This window comes from Mobula hypostoma, chromosome 23 (genome assembly GCF_963921235.1).
Source record: "Mobula hypostoma chromosome 23, sMobHyp1.1, whole genome shotgun sequence".
In the NCBI taxonomy this organism is placed as follows: domain Eukaryota; kingdom Metazoa; phylum Chordata; class Chondrichthyes; order Myliobatiformes; family Myliobatidae; genus Mobula; species Mobula hypostoma.
Window position 1 is genome coordinate 44,157,382 of NC_086119.1, and position 24,673 is coordinate 44,182,054.

General features: G+C 46.2%; 1 protein-coding gene across 1 annotated transcript; it reads right to left on the reverse strand.

Moving 5' to 3' along the window:
• Positions 1-1,026: 1,026 nt before the first annotated feature.
• rad51d (RAD51 paralog D) lies at positions 1,027-22,709 on the reverse strand. The gene is made up of 10 exons (XM_063031954.1): positions 22,389-22,709; positions 20,474-20,535; positions 16,560-16,678; positions 14,439-14,520; positions 10,336-10,470; positions 9,070-9,165; positions 7,031-7,121; positions 4,439-4,509; positions 3,077-3,235; positions 1,027-1,945 (listed from the first exon to the last, which is right to left on the reverse strand). The coding sequence occupies exons 1-10, from the start codon at positions 22,468-22,470 to the stop codon at positions 1,844-1,846; spliced, it is 999 nt and encodes a 332-aa protein (XP_062888024.1). The 5' UTR covers positions 22,471-22,709; the 3' UTR covers positions 1,027-1,843.
• Between the last annotated feature and the right edge of the window lie 1,964 nt (positions 22,710-24,673).

A 24,673-nucleotide genomic window follows, 5' to 3' on the forward strand; every position in this document is an offset into this window, starting at 1 on the left:
AAGGTTGTATGGGAGACTGGCAGTTGCCCATGCTGCGAGTCTCCCCTCTCCATGCCACTGATGTTGTCCAAGGGAAGGGCACTAGGGCTGATACAGCTTAGCACCGGTGTCATCGCAGAGCAATGTGTGGTTAAGCGCCTTGTTCAAGGACACACACGCTGCCTCAGCTGAGGCTCAAACTAGCAACCTTCAGATGACTAGACCGACACCTTAACCACTTGGCCACGCGCCAACATCAATCCAATGGAACCACTGATCTCACTCAAATTGCACTGCTGTTGGTTTGTTCTTGGCTAGTTCATCTGCACTTCCAAGAAAGAAAATTACATGTTTGTATGTTGGGACTACCTTCCACCACCCATCTCCACCTCGCAACACGGGCACAAAATGACAGAACTGAATACAAACTCAATCTGGGTCTCGGTTAGACGAAACTCTTCCAGATGTAGGCGCAGGGGTACAAAGGTGAGGCCTTTTCCTGAGGACTGACCATTTAGCATCAGAAGTGGAGCTGGTGAGCGGTGTGGGTGGTGAAAACGTGGCAGGGGGTCAGAAGAGGACGAAGAGTGTAATGTGAGGATTACCCACTGCTACAAACTTAATCCCGTGGTTTATTTATTGAGATACAGCCACTCTGCCCAACAATCCCCCAATTTAATCCCAGCCTAAACAGGGACAATTTTTACAAAAACCAATTGAAATGATACACCTTTGGACTGTGGGAGGAAACCGGAACACCTGGAGGAAACCCACGCGGTCAGGGGGAGAATGTGTAAACTCCTTACAAGCAGCGAAGGGTCTCCTTTACTGTAAAGTGTTGTGCTAACCATTACGCTACTGTGCTGCCCCAGTCAGGAAGGAATTCTCATAAGCGGATAGGGGTTGAAGGTTTGGGCTCTTTCAAACAACTTGAAGACCATGAGTCTCCAGTCTCATCTTACATTGAGATTTATATAGGCATTCCTTTTATCTGAAACACTGAAAGCAGGTTGTTTGTTAGCAGACATTGAAATTAACAACATTATTTATTTGCATTTCAGCTCTACAGATACAGTAAATGTTAGATATTGTTACTGCCACGTAACAGTAAGGCACTTTCATCTTACGACGGAGATGCAGCCCTCCCTCTGCGTACGGATCTGTCACCATCGTACTCTCCGCATCATCACTGTGGCTCTCCCGTCCAAGTACGGGAATTGCACTGCTCCGAATTCCCGGCCAGCCTCTGCTCAGGAGAGAAAGGTCAATGTGCGGGAGGTGACAGGCACTGCCAAGGTCCACTGTACTTGGCAGGGCTGATGAACAGGAATGAAAACAGAAAATGCTGGAGGTTCTTTGACTATCACAAAACACACAGAGGTAAGGCTGCCCAGCACTTTCCCCATGCTGGTTGTGAAATGTTTCCTCTCAAGTTCTCCTGCATTCCTGAAGTAATATAAAAAACCATCGTGTTGTTTAATGCATCACGGCTATCCACTCCTCGCAGCCTCAGGCCACACGAGCTCCAGCTCTGTAAAGCCAAACACTGAGAATGATTTACAAGCTGCAGGATGCATTTTCAGTCGGCCGCTCTTCCTGGAAACCAGGAGTGCACCTGCCTGTCATCGTCTACTGTCGGAATCTCCAGCCACACACTGCTGGACCTCTCCACAGCAAGGAGGGAACCAATGCTCTTGGAGCTCCATGAAGTATGGCCAATTGCCAAGGGCTATTACCCCACTCAAACGCACCAGGTCTTGTGATGAGAGAAGGTAAAGGCCCAATCCTTATTAAACAGCTCTTACCGCCTTCTCATTGAAGTCACAGTGTTCACACACAGTTACAGAGCTCTATGCGGATGTTACTAAGTGTCGTCAAGGTCACCAGTGGAGGGTTGAGGAGGCTCGGCTCGGCTGCCCAGGGTCCCGAGGGAAGTGATGTCAAATTCCACACTGACCCTGGTTGGCTGAAATCAGAAAAACAACAAGATCAAGGCTTGAAATGATTGGGCGGGAGCGAGACAGAATTGGCAGAGGATTCTGGAGCTAGGCCCAAGCCTGGAGTGTTACCGGCACATGCTGCCTTTGCGGGGGGGGGGGGCAACTCCCTCACCGCAGGGGGAAAGATGGAAGGCGGTCCCAGAATACACATTAGTGATGGGGGAGGTGGAGCAACGTACGGCGGGGTTGATGGTCTGAGACATACTGTAACCTCAGGGAAGAGTGGCTCACTCTAATCTATCCTCACCTACACCCAACGGACACCACCCCCCCAACACTGTACCACGTCAGCTGTGAGTGCGAGTCTGTCTACTAATGTACTCAGCGCAGAGATGACCACCAAGGCCACCGTACTCCCGTCTAAATTAATTTCCAAATAAGGTAAAATACCAGAACGATAGCACGTTTGGTCCGTATGGAAACGATGGGAGCTTTTAAAAGTCATCAGCATTATGATCAGCTTCCCCATTCAACATACCCTGTAGACAAAACTATTTCCCACATGGAAACACTCACAACACGCCGGAGGAACTCAGCAGGTCGGGCAGACTGTCCTGGTAGACCCATAGTTCCTGCCTGCTCCTGTCCCACCGAACTTGTATCTGCCTACCTGGACTCCATTTTGTCACCCATAGTTCAGTCCCTCCGCACCTACATCCGGGATACATCCCATGCCCTCTACCTCTTCAATAACTTCCAGTTCCCCGGTCCCAACCGCTTCATTTTCACTCTGCCTGACCTGCTGAGTTCCTCCAGCGTGTTGTGAGTGTTGCTTTGACCTCAGCATCTGCAGATTATTTTGTGTTGACGATTCCCACATGGAATTTCTTTGCCTCACCTTTCCCCAAGTTTCTTAGCTTAACTTAAGTGGCTAGTCAACTGAAAGCCCTCAGCACGGGCTCACAGGGGCAAGAGGAAATGAGACTCTGCTAATTATATGTAAGTGCCAGGCCCAAATGGTAAAAGAGAAGAGCGTGAGGGAGTGGGGGAAGAATTTGTGATCCACTTCGTGGGCCAGTCCCCCATGGCAGAGAGAAGGTAAAGAGTGGTGGTCACTCAGACACAATGTGTGGCCTTGGGTCATCGCTGCCACCCACCTGCCTGGATGACTTCAGTATCGTTGCACTGCGCTCTGCAGGGCCGGCTGAGTCAGACCCACGCCGGAGAAGTATTCGGACGTTGGGGACATAACTCCAGGAGCACCCCAGGGCAGGCTTCACACCTCCACCCGCGTCCCGGACCACGTAGTTCGTCACCTGGCCAATGAGAAAGGTCACTGGAATCGGCTGGCTTTTTGCTCGAGAGGGTTTTGGCAAACTTCGCTGACTAAGCGTCGAACTACCAGTGAGTGGCTGACCTATTCATTCAGATGAGGAGGTGCACAATCCCTGCTGGTTTCTGTAGTGCTTTACATGATGTCTGATACGTCCTAAAGATCTCAGCTCCCACTCTCCTGTCCAGCCCCCGACCAACTCCCCCAAGTTCAAAATCGGAGGGGCTAGCATTAGCAGAAAACAGATAGCTATAACTAGGGCAGCACACTAGCAGAGTGGTCAGCACACTCCCTTACAGTACAGGTGACCCGGGTTCAATTCCCACCACTGTCTGTAAGGAGTTTGTACGTTCTCCCCATGACCGCGTGGGTTTCCTGCGGGTGCTCCGGTTTCCTCCCACAGTTCACAGACGTATCAGTTGATAGGTTAATTGGTCATCGTAAATTGTCCCATGATTAGGCCTAGGGTTAAATCAGGGGACTGCTGGGTGCTGCGGCTCGAAGAGCCAGAAGGGCCTATTCCATGCTGTATCTCAATAAAATAATTTAATTGGCTGCTATTACCCAGCCACTGCTGGCAGACAGCAGTTAGCATTAAGAGAAAAAAAAATCCACAACTTTAGGACATGCAAAGCATTCCACAGCCAATAGAGAACCTTCCAGAACAGGATAACTGAAGGGTGGTTCAAATCTATCATCACCAGAGGCTGCACTCTGAAATATTTCATTTATGTTTGATGCTTTAGGAAATCCCTTAGTTAGACAAGTTACTACTTAAGTCCAAGGCATTAATTTAAATTAAATCTAGACTCTTCTCCCACAAAAGCTTGCACATGGCACCCAGGAATAAAACTGAAGAACAAACCTCAAAAGACAAGAATGGGAGGGTGCAATATCACTGAATTAACAGGTAGGCCATTTGGCCAGTTCCAGCAGTTCTTGCAAAGAGCTTCCCAAAAGAATTTCTCATTTAAAAGTCAGTGCAAATTTTCCCTTATTCAGACACAGAGAACAATCTTAAGTTTTTCAACTGCAGATAAATGACATCTCTCATCCCAAGAATATCTGCTATGCCATTACAGTAATAATCAAAGCACGGCCACGTCACGGTCACTGATTCAGCTAACCATTAATCAGAAGTGACCACATCACGTAGCCCTCTGTGCGGGATAGTTTCTGTACTCACAATCACTGCGATGGCCAGTTCTCTGGCTAATGTCTTCAGTTCTCTTGCAAGCTGCATCATGAGGGCCATACCTATCAAACAGAATCCAAAAGACACACACACCAGGCATGACTGTAGAACATAGAACATAGAAATCTACAGCACATTACAGGCCACTCGGCCCACAAAGTTGAACTGACCATGTAACCTACTCTAGAGACTGCCTAGAATTTCCCTAGCACATAGCCCTCTATTTTTCAAAGCTCCATCTACCTATCTAAGAGGCTCTTAAAAGACCCTATTGTATCCGCTTCCACCACCACTGCCGGCAGTACACTCCACACACCCACCACTCTCTGTGGGTATCATGGATTCATGTCTGAAAGACGATTGTAGTTGTGAGCTTAATATCCAAAGATACACAATCTAATGAAAGAACAGGCAGATAGGCAGGAGGAGGAGGAAGACTGGCTCTGTTGGTTAAAAAAAAAGAAAGAAATCAAATCTTTAAAAAGATGTGACATAGGATCAGAAAGTACTGTATAAAATCCTCATGGCTAAAGTTAAGAAACTGCAGGGACAAGAGCACTCTGCACAGTAGCCAGGATGTGGTCTACAAATTGCAAAATTTCCCCTTAAGGAAACCATGCTGATTTTGGCCCATGTGTCTTCAAATACCCTGAAACCTCATCTTTAATAATGGAACCCAACATCTTCCCAAATATTGAAGTCAGGTGACCTGGCCTATAATTTCCTGTCCTTTGCTCCCACACTTCTTACAGAGTGGATGACATTTGTGATTTTCCAGTACGCCGAACCATCCCAGAATCCAATGATTCTTGAAACATCCCTACTAGTATCTCAAAAATCTTTTCAGCTACCTCTTTCAGAACCCCAGGGTGTAATCCAACTAGTCCAGGTGACTCATCTACCTTCAAACCTTTCAGCTCCCCAAGCATCTTCTCCTTAGTAATTGCAACTACACTCACTTTTGCCCCCTGACGCTCTCAAATTTCCAGCATCCTAACTCTTCCAAACCGTTGCTGTCCTATCAGATTCCCTTCTCTCCAGCCCCTGACCCACCTTGCTTCACCAATCACCTCTACCTAGCCTCCTTCCCCTCCCCCCCCCCCACCTTTCTATTCTGGCCATCTCCCACTTTCTTTTCAGTCCTGAAGAGTGGTCTTGGCCCGAAATGTCAACTGTCTACTCATTTCCATAGGTGCTGCCTGACCTGCTGAGTTCCTCCAGCATTTTGTGTGTGTGTTATATTGGGTTTCCAGCATCTGTAGACTTCCTCGTGGTTGTGACATAGGAAGCTGTTTGGCCCATCGAGACAGTGGCGACTCAGAGCAATCCCAAATCTCGCCCTTATGTGAAAGGGTTTGCTTTGGCATTGCCCTTGCAAGACTGGGCTCCAGTTTAAGAAGACTCCAGCCGAGGTGCTCTCTACTAGAATCATACAGCACAGTAACAAGCCCTTTGGCCCAAATCAACCAGGTTACCCAAGATACCCATCCAGTGCTCATTGACCCCACTTGGCCCATAGCCCTCTAATTCTTTCCTATGCATATTTTACTTAAATGTTGTTATTGAACCTGCCTCAGCCACTTTTTCTGACAGCACAGGGTCTGCATGAAAAGTTACCTCTCGGGTCACTTCTGAAATTTCTCCCCTCTCACCTCAACCCTCCTCCAAGAGGACCACAATCTTGCCGTTGGGTTCGGAGGCTTGCGTGCCTCAGCGACCTGGAGAATTATGCTGGCTGGAGTCAGGGCTTTGTGCTTTGGCTCTTGGTAGGATCACCCATGCCAAGCAGGTCAAAGGGCAGAGGCCGCACTAAGAGTGGTCCACTGGTCCTCTAGGTTTGAGGGATCAGCTCAGTGCCACCAACCCTGACTGGTCAAACGAAATTGCTGCAGAAACAGCAATGAAGAATCCTTCTACATCTGAGTGCGACGGTATTCCTGAGTCTCCACCTGGGACTTGCATGGCTGACGGTCGTGAAAACCGAGAGGAAGTTCCCAGCACGATGAAGGAAGCAATGAACACCGCCATTATGGCCAAGAACAGACAGAGATGGAGGACCTTCACTGCTGCCCTAAACACCAGCAGCATACTGGGTAGTAAGCCACCTTAACCCTACACCCTCTAGATCTTAATTCCCCTACCGTGGGGAAAAAGACTGTCTGCATTTGCCCTGTCTGTGCCCGTCATGAATTTATACAGAGAATGGCAGAAATACTCAAAAGTCACGGAAACTGAGTACCACAATTATTTGAGTACTTCCTGCATTTTTATTTTCAACTTCAGATTTCAACTATCACAACCTTCTCATCTCTAATTTTTATACCCCTTTTGAGTAGACGGCTAGTCTACAGAACCCACCCTCATAAATTAATCCTTTTGATCCTACTACACAAGATGCACGTAAAAGGGTCCCTCTCCCTCCACCCTGCCCAACCACAACGCCCCCAACCCTGCCACCGAAGAGCGCCAGGAAGAGGCAGGCACCATTCGGAGCGTGGTATCCGTAGCCAGAATCCCTCAATCACTTCTCTGATGCCGGAAAGAGCCAGCTCAATTCGTGGAAGATTTCACAAGACCTCTCACCTTCTAGCTGGTGGCCACCCAGAATAGGGGAGAGCACTGCTGTGATGGAGTCGACGACAATCGCCTTCAATGAGCCGTGGGTGCCAGTCACCTGCAGAAACAGGAACAATCCCGACATTCGATTTCAAGTTCACTGTCACATGTACACAACTGTATGTCATGAAAATTAGCTTTTTGCAGCAGCACCACAGTATACGGCAAACAGAAACTTATATTAACATAAATTATACACCATTTACAAAAGTGTTGGCGTGTGGCCAAGTGGTTAAGGCGTTCATCTAGCGAGCTGAAGGTTGCTAGTTCGAGCCTTGGCTGAGGCAGCGTGTTGTGTCCTTGAGCAAGGCACTTAACCACACATTGCTCTGCGACGACACCAACACCAAGCTGTATGGGCCCTAGTGCCCTTCCCTTGGACAACATTGGTGTCGTGGAGAGGGGAGACTTGCAGCATGGGCAACTGCTGGTCTTCCATACAACCTTGCCCAGGCCTGCGCCCTGGAGAGTGAAGACCTTCCAGGCACAGATCCATGGTCTCATGAGACTAACGGATAACTATTAAAAATTTCAAAACAAAGAAAAAAAACAGACTTAACAACATTAGTACGAGCTGAGGGAAATATAGTCTGAGTAGAATTAGGGTTTTTCGGAAGGGAAGAAGCTGTGTTGAATCTTCAGGGTCCTGTAGCTCCTGCCTGATGGGAGGGAAGAGGGAATGGCCTGGAAGCTGGAGCCCTTAGTGATGGATATTGCCTTCCTGAGGTCGTGCTGCCCATCAGCTCTTCGCTACCGTTCAATCATGGCAGATTTATTATTCCCTGTCAACCCATTTTCTACCTTCTCCCCACAATCTTTGACACCACTACTAATCAAGAACCTATCAGCCTCCACTTTAAATACACCTCCCAATGGATTTGGCCTCCATAGCCGTCCACGGATTAACTATACTCAGGTTGGCGACATTCCTCTTCCCTTCAGTTCTAAAGGAAGGTCCTATTCTGAGGCTGTGACCTCTGGTCGTACACTTTCCCACTAATGGAAACATCCATTCCATATCTAGCTCTTTCAATATTCAGTCGGTTTCATTGAGATCCCCTTTCATACTTGTAAACTGCAGCCAGTACAGGCCCAGAGCCATCAAACGCACTTCATACATTAACCTTTCATTCCTGGGAACATTCTTGTGAACCTCCTCTGGACCCTAGTCAAGGCTTCTTCTAGATAATCTGCCAACACTAAATAAGAGGAAGGATGGGGACAGGTGGAGAAGAAAACGGTTCAAAAAGCTGCACCAGGTCCTTCCATTTTTCTGTGGCAGGAGAATGGGATGGGGTCGGGCTGGGGGACGGGACCGGGCGTCGGGCCAGGGGAATGGGGGCCGGGCGTTGGGCTGAGGGAATGGGGACCGGGGGTCCGGCTGGGGGAATGGGAACGAGGTCAGGGGTCGGGCTGGGGAATGGGGCGGGGGGGTCAGGCTGGGGGACGGGTACGGGGCCGGGGGGGTGGGGGATGGGGCTGGGGGGGGGTGGTCGGGCTGGGGGATGGGGCCGGGGGGGGGGTCTGGCTGGGGAATGGGGAGGGGTCGAAAGGTCGGGCTGGGGAATGGGACGGGACGGGGGGGGGTGTGGTCGGGCTGGGGGACGGGGCCGGGGCGGGGGGTCCGGCTGGGGAATGGGGAGGGGTCGAAGGGTGTCACAGGATCGTAGCAGTTAGCGAGACGCTATCAGAGCTGGGGGTGTTCCGGAGTTTGGAGTTCAATTCTGGTGCCGTGCTGTAAGGAGCCTGTGTGCTCCTATCGAATGGGTGGGTTTTCCCTGGGTGCTCCAGTTTCCTTCCACAAGTCCAAAGATGTACCGGGTCGGTTGATCGGTCATTGTAAATTGTCCCATGATTAGGTTGGGGTTAATCAGGGTCGTGGGGTTGCTGGGGTGATGTGCTCAAAGGGCTGGGCAGGTCTACTCCGCACGGTACCGAGAAACAAAATAAATAAATAAGGCAGGGTGGGGGTAGGTCAGTATTCGTAGTCAGAAGCCAGCCCTTACCTGGCGTGTGGAGCCTGCCCTGAGCTCCTGCAGCACATCCAGGAGGCAGTGCACTTCAAACACCCGTATCACCTCGATCCTCTGCAGGGCCTCACTCTACAGGATGAAGAGCGACAGTGTCAGAGAGAAAGGAGGAGGGTGGCAAAGCCAAGGTAAATAAAGAGTTCCACGTTCATAAAGATTCTTGATATCTCAAAATGATTCACAGAACAGTAAAGCATAGGGACAGGCTTTCCAGCTCACAGAGTGACAAACTAATTAGTCCAACAATACCTCATCCCTTCCGCCCTCACGTGGCTCCTATCCCTCCACTCCTTGCCTATTCATGCACCTACACAAGAACCTCAAACTCCTCTCATTCCTGCCCCACCATCCCCGCCCCCTCCCCCACCCGGCAGCCATTGCAGGCACTCACCACGGTCTGCCTCGAACTTCCCTCTCGCTTTAAATGCAGCCCGTAGAAAACCATATAGTTTGTCTCCGACGCTCATAATTTTATGAGCTTCCAATGGGCCTCTTCTAAGCCTCTGAACCACAGGGGGAATATTGGAATTGGGTTTTTTTTTATACTCTTTATAAGGTATTAGTTGAATTAATGCAGGACTAATATTGCAGTTTCATATCATAGTTTCTTTTCACAGACATCAATTGTATTTTTAACGAACTCAAGTATTTTTCACAGTGTGTGGTGGTTCATCCCCACTCACTGGCAGAAGGCACTGTAACAGTTAGAAGCACCTTTTCATTTTTAATTGGCTAATATTAGCACATTATACAGATGTTATAGTTTGTTTTAATTATGTAGCCTATTAACAGGTTGTCTCTATCTAAAGGATTTCTGTTATCTCGAGTATAAGGGAGAGTTTTCAAAGATCTTTATATTCAATCTCTTCATTTTCTCGTCTCTCATCTGCCTTGTTACTTTATATCTTTGTTTAAACTTTAAAATAGACGATCGTGAAGCATCGAAGTTTCTCGCTCATTCCTGATCTCCCAAAAGAACCCAGGGATTGAAAATAACTGAGATCCGACAGAAACAACCCATCTCTATCCAGTCTTTCCTTAGAGCACATATCCTCTCATCCAGGCAGTCTCATGATAAACCTCTTCCCTCCACATCCTTCCTATAATGGAGTGACCAGAACTGATTGCAAAACTCCAGATGCCGCCTGCAGATGCAATTAGGCATTGCTTGGCCATAGTTATTGCTTTAAAACAGAGAGCAGTGAGCAGCCGTGACGGACTGGGAGCTGGTCTGGCCCCTACCTGCTCCTCCATGCGGTCAACTTGGCTCTGGACCAGCTGCAGGAGGCGGCGGCTGCTCAGACCTCCCGTCGAGTCGACGTACAGGACCTTCTGCTTCAGCTGACACGCGATGCTCACGGCCAGGCTGAGGCACACCTTCAACACAATTCAGAGCAGAGCTGAAACCACGGAAGCATGTCTGTCTCAATCCCAATACACCAACGTTAATGGCAATCAGTAAAAATCCCGAGGAATGAGCTGGCGAGGCAGGGCAATCTTTGCCACACAGTTGGGGGCGGATAAGTACAAACCACACTGACACAGTTGGTTTCATCCATCCATCTAGAGTTTAAAGTCAGTGATTACAGGGCAGGAATGGACTGGGAGTTCGCTGGCAACAGCTATGGGTGGTGTGACGGGATCCTGAATTATTCCTTATGAACTGTGCTTTTAAACAGAGAGAGAGAGAGAGAGCTGTAGAGCACAAACACTGTGTGTGTGTGTGTGTGAGTGTGTGAGAGAGAGAGAGAGAGAGAGAGAGAGAGAGAGAGAGAGAGAGAGAGAGAGACAGACAGACAGACAGAGACACAAAGACTGCTCACAGTTTGTTACACATTTGCAAGGACACTGCCAGCTTCTGAGTTCCTACACAGAGAGAGAAGGGAGGAGCTACTTGATGGACAGCTGGTGTTCAGCACAACAGTATTTCAACCAGCGTAATTGCTTGTTTCACAGGACATGCAGATGCACAAGGGTGTGCTGAAGTTACCACTATCCTGTCCAGGTGCCCACGAGTGTGGGACTGAGGATCGATTGTGAGGGATCGATCTGTGATTATTAGTGCGTGAAAGAGCGACCTTATGGAGTCTACTAGTGTGTCTAACCCTCGCCTGGGTTGGTAGACTATCACTCGAAGACGGTGCTCTTAAGTTGGTCAAGTTTAGCTAACTTGGAAGTTTCGGAGGACAATGGGAAGATCGAAGGCATCAGCTCACCTGAAGAACTAGACACCTCTCTCTCTCTCCATCACTACTCAACTGAATACCACAAACTGAACTGAACTTTACTCAACATTGTAAGACTGTGTTCCATTTACCCCTAGGCTTGAAGAAGCTTGGATTTTATATTTCCATATATATATATAAAAAATCATTGCTAACCTGTCTGATATATCTGAATTTATATCACTGTATTGCGTAGTTACTAATATATAGCATTGGTTAACAGCAATACCAGACTCCAAAGTGTTTTCTATTTCTGCTGGTTCTTTAACCCGTCACGGGGTACGTTACAGCGGCAAAGTTCGTTTCCCTCCCATCTGAACCCACCTATTTACTCCCTGGCATCTAGAGCATAGACAGGCACAGTAGAGGGACAGGCCCTTTGGCTGCACTGGCCATGATATCAATTTAAACCAATTTCATCTGCACGTGGTCTCTATCCCTCCATTCACTGCCTGTTCATGTGGTTCAATGACTTTGAATGTCCAAAAATGCCGTATTTGCTTAGATCTTGACTCCTGGAGACAAAGTTGTGCAGATCAAAAATCCAAAAGGCTTTCTGTGGGTTCATTACAAGTGGGCCACATCGCAACTGTTACATACCTCATGGATATCTTGTGACTGTCTTATGACCATGATGTAATTGAATATCTTATGAGCATGAGGTAATGGTCATGTGATGGTGGGGTGATGTAATTTTCCCACCAGTGTGAGGTCACGTGATGACATGTTCACCACAGGTATAAAAGGGAGACCCCTAGGGTGACGCAGTTAGTTTTTCCAGTTGAGTTTTAAGTTAAGTTTGTTACTTAATTTGTCAGATACTCTGTTATGCTGCATATTTGTCTTATGACGCAGTTTTGTTTTAAAGTGGAGTTCTACTTTCTATTCTCAGTGGTATTGGAGCGTGAAGACCTTACTAAAGTACAGGAACTCGCAGAGTCGAGTAAAGCTGATATCGTTCGGCGGTTTCGGAGAGGATCGACCTTTATTGAGTCTTCGTTCAAGAAATAGTGACCTGCATCTGAGATATCCTATGCTAAAGCAGGAAGGATTGTGCAGTGTCTATTCTCCAGAGGAAAAGGTCAGTTCCTTTAAACCATTTTATTTCCATCGTCGGGAATCCTGCGGACAAGGCAGGTTCCGGCTGGGATCAGCAGTAACGTCACGTCTTTGAGGAATTCATTACCTCAGGAAAGTCTCTCCTAATTGACTGTATAAATCTCTTGGACTTTTGAATTTACCATTCTAAGAACTGTGTTCCAATTTTCCACTTTAAGAAATGTTTTTGCATTTACACTTTTAAGAACAGTTCCAGAGTTGCCATATAACAGTTAACTTCCCGTTAAGTTAGTCGTTTAAATACATTGCACTATTTTTGAGCAGAGTTTAATAAATGTTTGTTTGATTTTATAAAACCTAACTCAGTTCTATATTCATTGTTGCCAATCACATGACACTACTCACAGGAATTCACAATCCTTCTGATTCCTGGTTCACTGCAGGGAAGCACCAGGGCCCTGTTCGGTCCGAAATGGTGGGAACTGCAGCTGAGCATGCTGGGATACCAATGGCTCTTTGTGATTCGTAAATGGCGTCTATTTCGATATGTTTATTTGCGGAGTTATCAGAAGAGAACCACGCTTCTAAAAATTCTCATGCACGCTTCTTATCTGCCTGCGCCAGGACCTCCGCGGTGCCCCAGCCAAAGTAGCGCAAGCCAATAGAGTTCAAAGGTCAATTGAAGTGGCAGCCAATCAGGACTGAGGTAAGTGAATGGAGGCCTATATAAACACAAGCACTCCCAAAGAGAAACACCAATAACTGCGCACTGAGGATGTCACCTCGACTAGTGATGAAACATCTGCAAAGCTTGGTGAGCACTGCAATATCAAACACCTCCACCTGAGCTACCAACATTCATCAGCATCCTTATCTTGTCTTGGTATGCCAAATGGCTCTGGTCCCCGCTGTACAATGGGAAGCTATGTTTATCAAAGATTTCTTGCCTAGTCGGAATGCACACTATCTGTAAACTCTCCCTGCCTGGACATTGTCATAAGCCTTGCCTTGCTGCAACTTCCATAGTACTTCATCACCTTCATCATATTTTACATTTTAATTGCTAAAATTGTACTTCTTGACTCACACAGCTAAGCTGGGATAACAGAGAAGCAGCCTGTTCAAAGTCTGTTCTTCAATATGGTGTTTATTCTTTACTTCCTCGTGCAGGCCACAGTTTATTGCTGCAGGTTGTCTTAATTTCAATTGTCAAAAGTTTGATCAGTAATTCCATACACAAAATAACAATATCATTACTTCACCCACATTAATCAGCCAGATTAAAGGTAAATTCACAGAAGCTTGGATTATGATCAAAATTAAACCCAACTATTGTATAATTTCTCCCACGTCCATCCCAGATGTTATGCATATCTTCAAGTCAAGTCAAGTTTATTGTCATTTCGACCATAAGCTGCTGGTACAGTACACAGTAAAACGAAACAATGTTCCTCCAGGACCATGGTGCTACATGAAACAACACAAAACTACACTAGACTATGTGAGATAGCACAAGGCTACACTAGACTACATCCATAAAAACTACACTAGACTACAGACCTGAACAGGACCACATAAAGTGCACAAAACAGTGCAGGGCAGTACAATAATTAATAAACAAGACAATAGGCACAGTAGAGGACAAATTACAATAATAAATGATGTAGATGTCAGTCTAGACTCTGAGTATTGAGGAGTCTGACGGCTTGGGGGGAGAAACTGTTGCACAGTCCTCAGGACATACACACCATAGTTTGAGCCCTCCTTGGATTAAATATACTAAGTGTACGCTGTAAGAAAAATAAATTCACAGTTTATAGACAGGAGTGACTGAGGCAAATGAATTGTGACAGGTTAGAACATTAGAACATAAGGAGGATCTGTTTATTTGGATTCTTGTGCCACTGATTTCAAACTTGCCAGTCAGTCAGCTCAGTTGAATTTAACTCCGCTGGGTTCGGCCAGGTGTGTTTAGAGCTCCAGAATACTGAATGATTGGACCTATTCTTGTTTAAATGTAGATAATCAGTAAGAAGCTGCAGAAATTCAGAGTGTTCTTACCTGAGTCTTTCCGCTGCCCGGTCCTCCGACAAATTCTGTCAGCTCTCCTGTGTAAAGGCCCGAATCCAGCAACTTGTCCAGGCTGCAAAGGGAAGGCAGAAACCTCCAGTAAAAGGTCGATGATCTGGTGAGGGCAGTAACAATCCAGCTCCTCAATGCAGCGGCACCATCTCAAGGTGAGCTGAGTGACTAATGGCATGCTACCAAGCTTCCCTACGTCCCTAAACATTGCCACCGGCCCAGTCAGAAACCAGGTGACCTGCCAGCATAACACAGCACCATGTGTACACCGTTAATCCCATTCCTGTGAGCACACAGTGGCTCCTGCGTATACACCAGGTACCCCAGGATTTCAGGCAACCCAAAAACATCAGAAGATTGCCTATATCTTGCCCATTCCTTTCCACGTTACCTAAAGACTGCAGCAAGGCGAGGACGGGCTGATTCAGTTCACTGCTCCGCTCTGCGCTAAACTAAGTGTCTGGGGACGAACTCTCTTTGTGACCTTCAGTTCCAAACTCCAATTGCTTGCCTTTATTGTTTGCAAGATATGTTTTTTTTCTCTCTCTGCACACTGGGTATTCGACGGTCTTCTCTTTTTTTTTAAATGGGGTCTTTTAGGTTTCTTTGTTTTGTGGCTGCCTATTAGTAGACGAATCTCAAGGTTGTATAATGTATACATACTTTGATTAAAAAAATGTCCTTTGAACTTTGAATTAGACATAGTACTCAGGACCAGAAATAGGCCATTCGGGCCATTGAGTCTGCTTCACCCAATACAGCAGATTCATTCAATCTATTTAGACCATAAGATATAGGAACAAAATCATGCCATTTGGACCATCAAATCGTCATGGCTGATCTATTTTCCCTCTCAGCCCCAATCTCCTGCCTTATCCCTGTATCCCTTCATGCCCTAACTAATCACGTATCTATCAAACTTTGCCTTAAATATACCCAATGACTTGGCCTCCTCAGCTGCCCTGTGGGAACGAATTCCCTGAGGCTGTGTTCTCTGGTCCTAGACTCTCTCACCACAGGAAACACCCTCTCCAAACCCACTCTATCAAGGCCTGACAGGTTTCAATAAGGTCACCCCTCATTTTTCTGAATTCTAGTGAATACAGGCCCAGAGCCATCAAACACTCTTTATTTGACAAGCCGTTCAAACCTGGAATCATTTTTGTGAACCTCCTTTGAAACTTCTCTAGTTTCAGCACATCCTTTCTAAGATGAATGGTCCGAAACTGATTACAATACTCCAAGTGAGGCCTCACCAGTGCTTTATTAAACCTCAACATTACATCCTTGCTTTAATATTCTAGTCCTCTTGAAATTAATGCTAACATTACATCTGCCTACCTCACCAGAGACTCAACCTGCAAATTAACTTTTAAGGAATCCTGCACATGGACTCCCAAGCCCCTTCGCACCTCAGCTTTTTGTATTTTCTCTCCATGTTCTCATGTTCCCTGGAGTACAGGAGGCCGAGATGTGACCTCACAGAACTGCACAAGATTATGAGAGGCACAGATAGGGTAGATGGCCAAAATGTTTTTTTACCCACTGTGGAGGTATCAAACCCAAAAGGGAATGATTTCAAGTTAAGAAGTAAAATAATTAAAAAGACCCTTAGTGTTTAGTTCATTTTGCACTGGGAGTGGTTGATCTCTGGAACATGTTGCCATAGGAGACGGCGGGATCAGACACAATTTCTATGTTTAAGAGGAATTTAGACAACAGGCAGGGCATAAGAAAATAAGACACGGGAACAGAATTAGGACATTCAGCCCAATGAATCTGTTCTGCCATTTCAGTATCCCTCTCAACCCCATTCTTCTGCCTTCTCCCTGTGACCTTTGATGCCTTGACTAACCAAGAATCTAACGACCCTCACTTTAAAAATACTCAATAACTTGGCCTCCACAGCTGTCGTGGCAATGAATTCCACAGATCGACCACCCTCGGGCTAAAGGAGTTCCTTCTCATCTTTGTCCGAAATGGACACCCCTCCCTTCTGAGGCTTCAGGAGCAGGTGCCCAGCTCCTCCTCCTATTTACTTATGTGACGTACAATGCAACTCTCCTTCAAGGCACAGCAGGTGACTTGGGCAGTCCCTACCTGGGGTTTCCCGTAGACAGGATGGCTGTGGAACCCAGCAGCTCCTCGTACAGATCCACACCGTTCGAGGGGAATGGAGAATACTGAGCAAGTAACACACGCCTCACAGCCATCAACGTCTGAAAACATAGGAGAAACTGAGTGTAACCCAACATGAGGGGTAGTCGAGATGCAACATTATAAATACAGGAGCGACCTCTCAGAAGATAGGTGAAGACATGACTAGTAGCAAGGATCCCTGATCCATGGCGAGCTATCTGATAAAGGTGAACAGGCTACCACAGACATTCTGTTCTGGGTGGGGAAGGGGTTGGAAGGATCAGGCTCACCTTTGTTCCTGCAAAGCTATGTCGCAATGGATAAGACCCGGCGGTGCTCTCCTGACTGTGGGCATAGCTGGGCACCACCACTAACAGCCTACGCTGCTGGGTGAAGGGTGGGTCACTTGCTTGGGGTAGGAGAGCGCTGTGGAGAACCGGGGGAAATAAACCCTGGAGTGAACCAAAGCTTCAGGAAACAGGGGAGGGTGGGAAGTGGGGGGGGGAGGAGAGAGGTGGGGGGAGGAGGGAGAGGGGGAGTGGGTGGGGAGAGGGGGTGAGGGGGGGGAAGAGAGTGGAGAGGAAGAAAAAAACACCAACTACTAATGATACAGAACTCTTAAACTTGGGAGAGGGTGAGCTGCCTCATCCCAGTGAGTATACACAAATAGTCCCTCAGGAACACAGGCTCAATCTAACCAGTAGAGTTTAAGAATTTCAAGCCAGCAAATAGAAAAACCAGTAACTGTAATACTGACTGCAAACTTGGGAGTGTCAGAAAATAAACTGACTAGTCCCTGAGAGAAGGAAAGTTTCTACCCTTTCTCAACCTGACCCAAAGCTGAGTTCCATATTAACAAGGCTGATTCCTCACTGCCTTCTGAAAAGACCCAGTGAACTCCTCGAAGCTAAAGCCCAAACGGACCAGGGCTGGTGCAATACATGCCAGTTCTACCAGCAATGTCATTAGCTGCTCCTTCCTCATTTCCCCCTCCCCCTAACTTGCCAGTTAAGACAAGAAATGGTAAACGTAAGAGATTCTGTAGATGAACACATACAAAATGGTGGAGGAATGCAGCAGGTCACAGTGGCAGAGTGGTTAGTGCAAAGTTATTACAGCTCGGGGCATCAGAGTTCGGAGTTCAATTCCAGCATCATCTGCAAGGAGTCTGTACGTCCTCCCTGTGGAATGCATGGGTCCTTTCTGATTTTCCTGTTTCCTCCAATAGACCAAAGACGTACCGGTTAGCAGGTTAATTTGTCATTGTAAACTGTCCCGTGATTCGGCTACGGTTCGATCGGGTGTCACTGGGCAGTGCAGATCAAAGGGCCAGAAGGGCCTAATCTGCCTTGATTCTCTAAATATAGTGAATTCCGGTGAATTGGGCCATCAGTTAATCGGGACAACTGTTTATTTCGGACAACTTAAAGAACAAAAACTAATTGAGGAAATAACCAGGATTGCCACCATTTATTTGAGACACTAAACCACTTAATTGGGACAAGAAACTGTTGCCAAGCAGCTTCTAACTAATGTCTCCTGCACTTGCGTGGCCATTAGACACAACAGCATGCTTAGAGCAATCAGTTTTTAAATTATGTCAGTTGCATGTGCTTGTGTTTTTAAAAAAACACCAATTTTTGTCACTGATAGTCGGTGAGAAATAAGCATTAAGACAATTCAGAACTGTTTTGCTCACTGCGGTTTCAAGCACTCAGGCTTGGATATGCCAGAAATGGCCGGGAGTGAAAATGAAAGTTCATTCAACAAGTTAGAAACTGCGAAGAACTTGAAGGTATCAACAATCATCTTGAACGTTACAATGAAAGCAAAGATTTGGAGGATGCAATTGTTGACAGGATTATATGAAGGCAGCCCATTATCTACACTAGGTGTCTGTGCTGATCTTGTTCATTCACAGTTAAAAGAATGCAACGTGGATAAGTTCCTCTGTCAATTTGTGTTATGAATACAACAAGTTTTGTATATGTTAGGAGTTGTTGGAGCCTGTGATTTAGAGCTGTAGTTCCATGGAGTGAGCTAGCGCTCTGCTATCTCTGAGAAAACTCTAGTAGAGAAATGCGAGCACGAGCTACCTTAAGGGGAAGTTCAGAGACGAGACAAGGGGTCACAGTCGACTACACTTCTCGCCGATTAAAGAGTTGAGAAGAGCAAGCAATTCTCGGAGAGGCCTACTCAAAAGCGCTGGTCTGCGTCGCTTCCCTCGGAGAGGCTGCTGGTTTCTGTCACTTCCCTCGGAGCGGCCACTTGGGTCCTGATGCTCTCGGAGATGTTATTGGAACTCTGAGATTTATGGATTGGACTGTAGTTCATATTGGTCTCTTTCAGTTTTATGTTTTTTTTGTGTTTTCATCTATTCTTTCTTGTTGCCGATTGGGAGGCTGGGGGTTTGACGTTCTCGCTGTTATTTCTCCATGTGGATGATCTGTTAGCTTTTACGTGAGGGAGGGGTAGGGGGATGTTTGGGGTATGTGAGTTTTTGCTTCTTTTTCTTCTCATGCGAGGGGGGTTACAACTAGAGGGTAAAGGGGGTGATTGGTGTCTGTCTTTCAACTACTTTTATGGTTTTCTGTACTATGGCCATCTGGAGAAGACAAATCTCAGAGTCGTATTCTGCACACAAACTTTGATAATAAAATGAACCTTTGAACTAATGTACAGTTTTATAATTCTGCAGTAGTATTGATAGTGTTCTAATTTGTTCTGTATTTCATTTAAATACATAACTTGTTACCCAGTTTGTCTTTTTTTTTATACCTTTTAACTATTTCCATGAAACTGGCTAATGAGGCAGTCGCTTAATTGGGCCAAAATGTACTGGTCCCGATGTGTCCCATTTAACCGGAAACCACTGTAAATGGGAGGTCGTTTCGCTGAACGCCTATGCTCTGTCCACCAGAGAAAGCAGGATCTCCCAGTGGCCACACATTTTAATTCCACGTCCCATTCCCATTCTGATATGTCTATCCACGGCCTCCCCTACTGTAAAGATGAAGCCACAATCAGGTTGGAGGAGAAACACCTTATTTTCCATCTGGGTAGCCTCCAACCTGATGGCATGAACATTGACTTCTCAAACTTCCGCTAATGCCCCACCTCCCCCTCTTACCCCATTCGTTATTTATCTATATACACACATTCTTTTTCTCTCTCTCTCCTTTTTCTCCCTCTGTCCCTCTCACTATACCCCTTGCCCATCCTCTGGGTTTCCCCCCTCCCCCTTTTCTTTCTCCCTAGGCCTCCTGTCCCAAGATTCTCTCATATCCCTTTTGCCAATCAACTGTCCAGCTCTTGGCTCCATCCCTCCCCCTCCTGTCTTCTCCTATCATTTTGGATCTCCCCCTCCCCCTTTCAAATCTCTTACTAACTCTTCCTTCAGTTAGTCCTGACGAAGGGTCTTGGCCCGAAACGTCGACTGCACCTCTTCCTAGAGATGCTGCCTGGCCTGCTGCATTCACCAGCAACTTTTGTGTGTGTTGCTTGAAAGGAATAAAGGGTTGACAATTCAGACCGAGATCCTTCATCAGGACTGCAGATGCTGGATATCTTGAGCAACACACATAAAATGCTGTTGGAACTCAGCAAGTCAGGCAGCGTCTACAGAGCAGAATAAACTGTCAACCTTTTGGGCCCAAAACGTCAATCGTACTCCCCTCCATCGAAGCTGCCTGACTTGCTGAATTCCACCAGCATTTTGAGACAAGAAATGGGGCCCTGTTTAACACTGCAGCACCATTCATTAATTAAAAAATAATTCCCTTTGAACCACCACTACAACAGCAGCTTAACGCACCAAGTCTGCCTTTGGACGGCCAAGACAGTAGAAGCAACACTAGAGGCAGTTTCTTTATTACCTTGTACGAAATCGAACATTTCTGCGCCAGGTCTTCAATGTCTGCAGTCACTAAGTTCACCACTGAAACAGATTGAAGAACATATTAGACCGTATTGGAACTTAACTCTCAGCCCAGAGGTTTCAGGATTACACTCCCATCTGACAGTTTTGCTGGAATAATTCAGATTCTGTGCCTTTATCTGTGACAAACTAAAGGTAGCCTTCAGCCTATGTTCAGTACAAATTAGTTTTCAATTCCCAAAACACAGATTGGGTCTTGGAGTTTACACCATCTCTTTGCGCTCCAGATGGAAATAGTGGTGGCATCCATAACAGTATCTTCACTGGACATGGCCAAGTGGTTAAGGTATCGGTCTAGTGATCTGAAGGTCGCTAGTTCAAGCCTTGGCTGAGGCCGCGGGTTGTGTCCTTGGGCAAGGCACTTAACCACACATTGCTCTGCGATGACACCGGTGCCAAGCTGTATGGGTCCTAATGCCCTTCCCTTAGACAACATCGGTGGCATGGAGAGGGAAGACTTGCAGCATGGGCAACTGCCGGTCTTCCATGCAACCTTGCCCAGGCCTGCGCCCTGGAAACCTTCCAAGGCGCAAATCCATGGTCTCACGAGACTAACGGATGCCTATTCAACTGGAAGATAACATCCCAAAGAGCTTGGTACTAAAGTCATGTCAAGACAATGAAAGAGATCATCTCTGCTTTGTCCACTAATGTGACAGGGACTGTTGTGAGGGCAAGCATTCCCAACCACGGTTTGATGCATTTCTGAGGTTTCATTATGTGTTAGCAACCATCTCTGTTCCCCAACAGACTTTTTCACATTAAACAATGTAACCAAACTCAATAATTAACAGCAGTGCTAGAAGTTTAATATTTACTCCCTGGAGACCACAAGACAATCTTAAGGTTCGATGCAGTGTCCTTACTAAAGGACATCTAAGATTCGCAATGCCCAAAAGCAGAATTCTTAGAGATGCTGAAATATTTGGAAATCCACAGCTGATCATGTGGTATCCACAGACAGAAAGAGTTAGTGTTTCAAGCCAGGTCTCGGCCTGAAAGTTTGTTCATTTCCATGAGTGTTGTCTGACCTGCCGAGTTCCTCCAGCATTTTGTGTGTGTTGCTCAGCGTTTCAAGCTGATTTTTTTCATCGAAACTGAAGAAAAAGTTACAAATGAAACCTATGGTAAAGTTGAAGACAAATGGGGGTGGGGAGGGGAGGAAAGAAACAAAATGCTGTCATTGATTGGTTGGGACTTGGAGTGAATCATATTATTTTTAAATTTACACTTATTGTCCATCCTTACAGCTTTTGAACCAAGTGGCTTGCTAGGCCATTTCAGAGCGTGTTTAAGGGTCAATGAATGTGGAGTTACATATTTGCCAGAAAGGGTAAGAATGCCAGATTTCCTCCCCAAATCCATAGGTGACATAACACCCATAGCTCAGGTAACATTCTGAATGGTGGAAAATAGTGGTAAAGACCACACAACCATAGGCTCGTTTAGGGGGAGATGAAATAGTAACAATTCTGATATTAAAATATGCAAAATATATTGCCTGCTGTAAAACTTTGAGATGTTGCATAAATAAGCCAAGAAACTGCTCCAGCAGTGCACTTGAGTAGCACGATATAATTTATGAAGCATGGGATTACAAAATCTGGGACCCAGTCCAATCCCACAGGTGTCTAGCTCGGTGTCCAACTGAATTCCTTCAAACTTTAAAAAAAAAGACGAGATTCAGCTTGCACGGGAATGTATTTTTGTTGGTGTGGTGTATACTGCCTCCACATGAGGCCGCCGGACATTACAATTGGCTATAATGCCCGCTGACGCGACCTGAAGCGTGAAAGGCGGCTGTCTTTGTGAGTATTCCCACCCGAGGGCTAGCAGAGCAAGTCACTCCATACCTGTCTTCACGTTCTGCTCCTTTAAAGCCTGGATGAGGTGGGCGGTGGCTCCGGGACAGATGCCCTCTCTGAGGATCACCATAGTGGGAGAGCGACTATGGGACTCCTAGCGCCCCGGGTCTGCGGCTGCGATCTCAAACGGGGCGAGTGGAAGTGGGGGTAAAGCGTGTGCACAGCCCGGTGGGCGCCAGCCCCCTAGCAACTTGACTGTCGGGCCCGGATTCCCCCACGCGAACTCTCCCTTATTTCTAATCGCCGCCCCTCCGCTTGACTCATCTTCCCGCCAGAAAAGTAACAAAAATCTAATTTACTGTCGCGGAGTTCCAGAACTTCATGACGTCACCCCGTTTGTTTAAAAAAAACAAATTAGCCCCGTAATTACTCGTATAAACCAGACCTGTGCAACTCCGACCGTAAATAGTGGTGTAATGTCACTCCTAAAAGCTGCAAGAAGTAGTTATAATTAAAAAAGAGATAGCAAAATGATCAAAGTTCGATCACTGTTGTCCCCATTTAATCTTTTGCCAAAGCTGTTCTTATTACTTCAAAATATTTAATTTTGTTTATTTGGTAAATTTTTTCACAGTTCACAATTTCACAAAATACACAGATTTTTAAAAAATATATATATTTATTCTTTCATAGGATGTGGGCATCAATAGTAAAACAGCATTTATTGTTTGTCCCGAGTTTCTCTGAACTGAGGAGGCAGTAAGGAGTCAACCTGATTGGCGAGTCACACAAATGGGCAAGACAGGGTAAGGACAACAGATTTCCTTCCCTGAAGAACGTTATGAAATCATGTGATATTTTATATGGTAAACTGCTAGGTTCATGTAGTCATTACTAGCTTCTTAAAAGAAAATTTAGTTTCCACAGTCACCATGATGGCATTTGAACTCATGTGTGGAAATCAATAGTCAAGAGCAATACCCTACTAGTCCAGTTAACTTATGATTCAAGATTCTAAGTTGTCATTTCCAGTACAGAAATTTAAGGGAGAATTAAATAATTGTTACTCCAGATCTGATGTGGCACAAAAAAGACACAATAAGATAAAGAAGACAATGATAAATATACACAATTTAAATATATAAAAGAGTTTATATACATAGACTCATTGTATATACATAAAGTGACAGTAGATACAGGAGTGGCCGTACATAAGGTGACTCTGACAGGAAATAACAGAGTAGTTGTGTGGGGGTTGTCGAACGATAGGTTAGTGGGTGGAGGTGTTGATCAGCCTTACTGTTTGGGAAAGTAACTGTTTTAAAGTTAGGGGGTTCTCCCTGATGGGAGTGGGACAAACAGTCCATGGGTGGGATCCTTTATGATGTTGCTGGCCTTATTCTGTATGAATATGACGTTGCTGGCCTTATTCTGTATGTATATGCCCTTGTGGTGTTAACCTCTGATAAAGGACATTTGGCCTGAAACATTAACCCTATTTCCCTCTCCATGGTTGCTGGCAGACCTCCTGAATGCATCCAGAGTTTTCTGTTTTCATTGATCATTATGCTTACTGCAATAACCAGATTAATATTACTTTTGTATACATGCTGTGGTATATTGATAAAGGTTGTTATTAATTGTCCCAGGGGCATGCATCTCAAATAGCCTCTGACAACCAAGTCCAGCTCCTGGCCTTCACGCATGGCTTAGCTAGTAAGCCTGGCAGAACAGTTTCTGCTGACAGGAGAAGAGGCAAAGGTGGGTTACTGGTGCCTTAAAGCCTCTGGGCGAGCTTGTCAGCCGTGGCTGGCAGCTCGTCGAGGAGAAGGAAAACTCTGATCTCAAACCTCTGCTGCCTTGCAGTTATACAGCTATAGCCACTCATGGGGAAGACTTTGGGAGTAATCCCCGAGGAATAATCTGCAGCAGGATTCCCTACATAGAGTTCAACGCTGACTGGCAACTCAGGTAATGCTGCTGGTGCCAAACTGTGTTGGTCTTGGCCGTTCTCTTGGATCCATCAGCTGTATGGAGAGGGGGAGCCCGCTACATAGGCAGCAGTTTGCTCTCCTTCTTGTAGTGCCCTGGCGTGCATATCATACAGACAGATAGGACGCGACATCCATGGTTGACTTCCCTGTCAATACATGCTTACACTCTCTGACCTTTTTCTCCTGTCAGCTTTCTCTCCCTGTTTCATTCTCAATATTATTGGCTTCATTACTCAAGTCCAATTTGGTTGGATGACACGTTTGTTTTGTTTTCCCTCAGTATTTAGAAACGGCCAAACAAGGGCAGGGGTTACCAACCTTAGTGCCAGTTGGCATTTT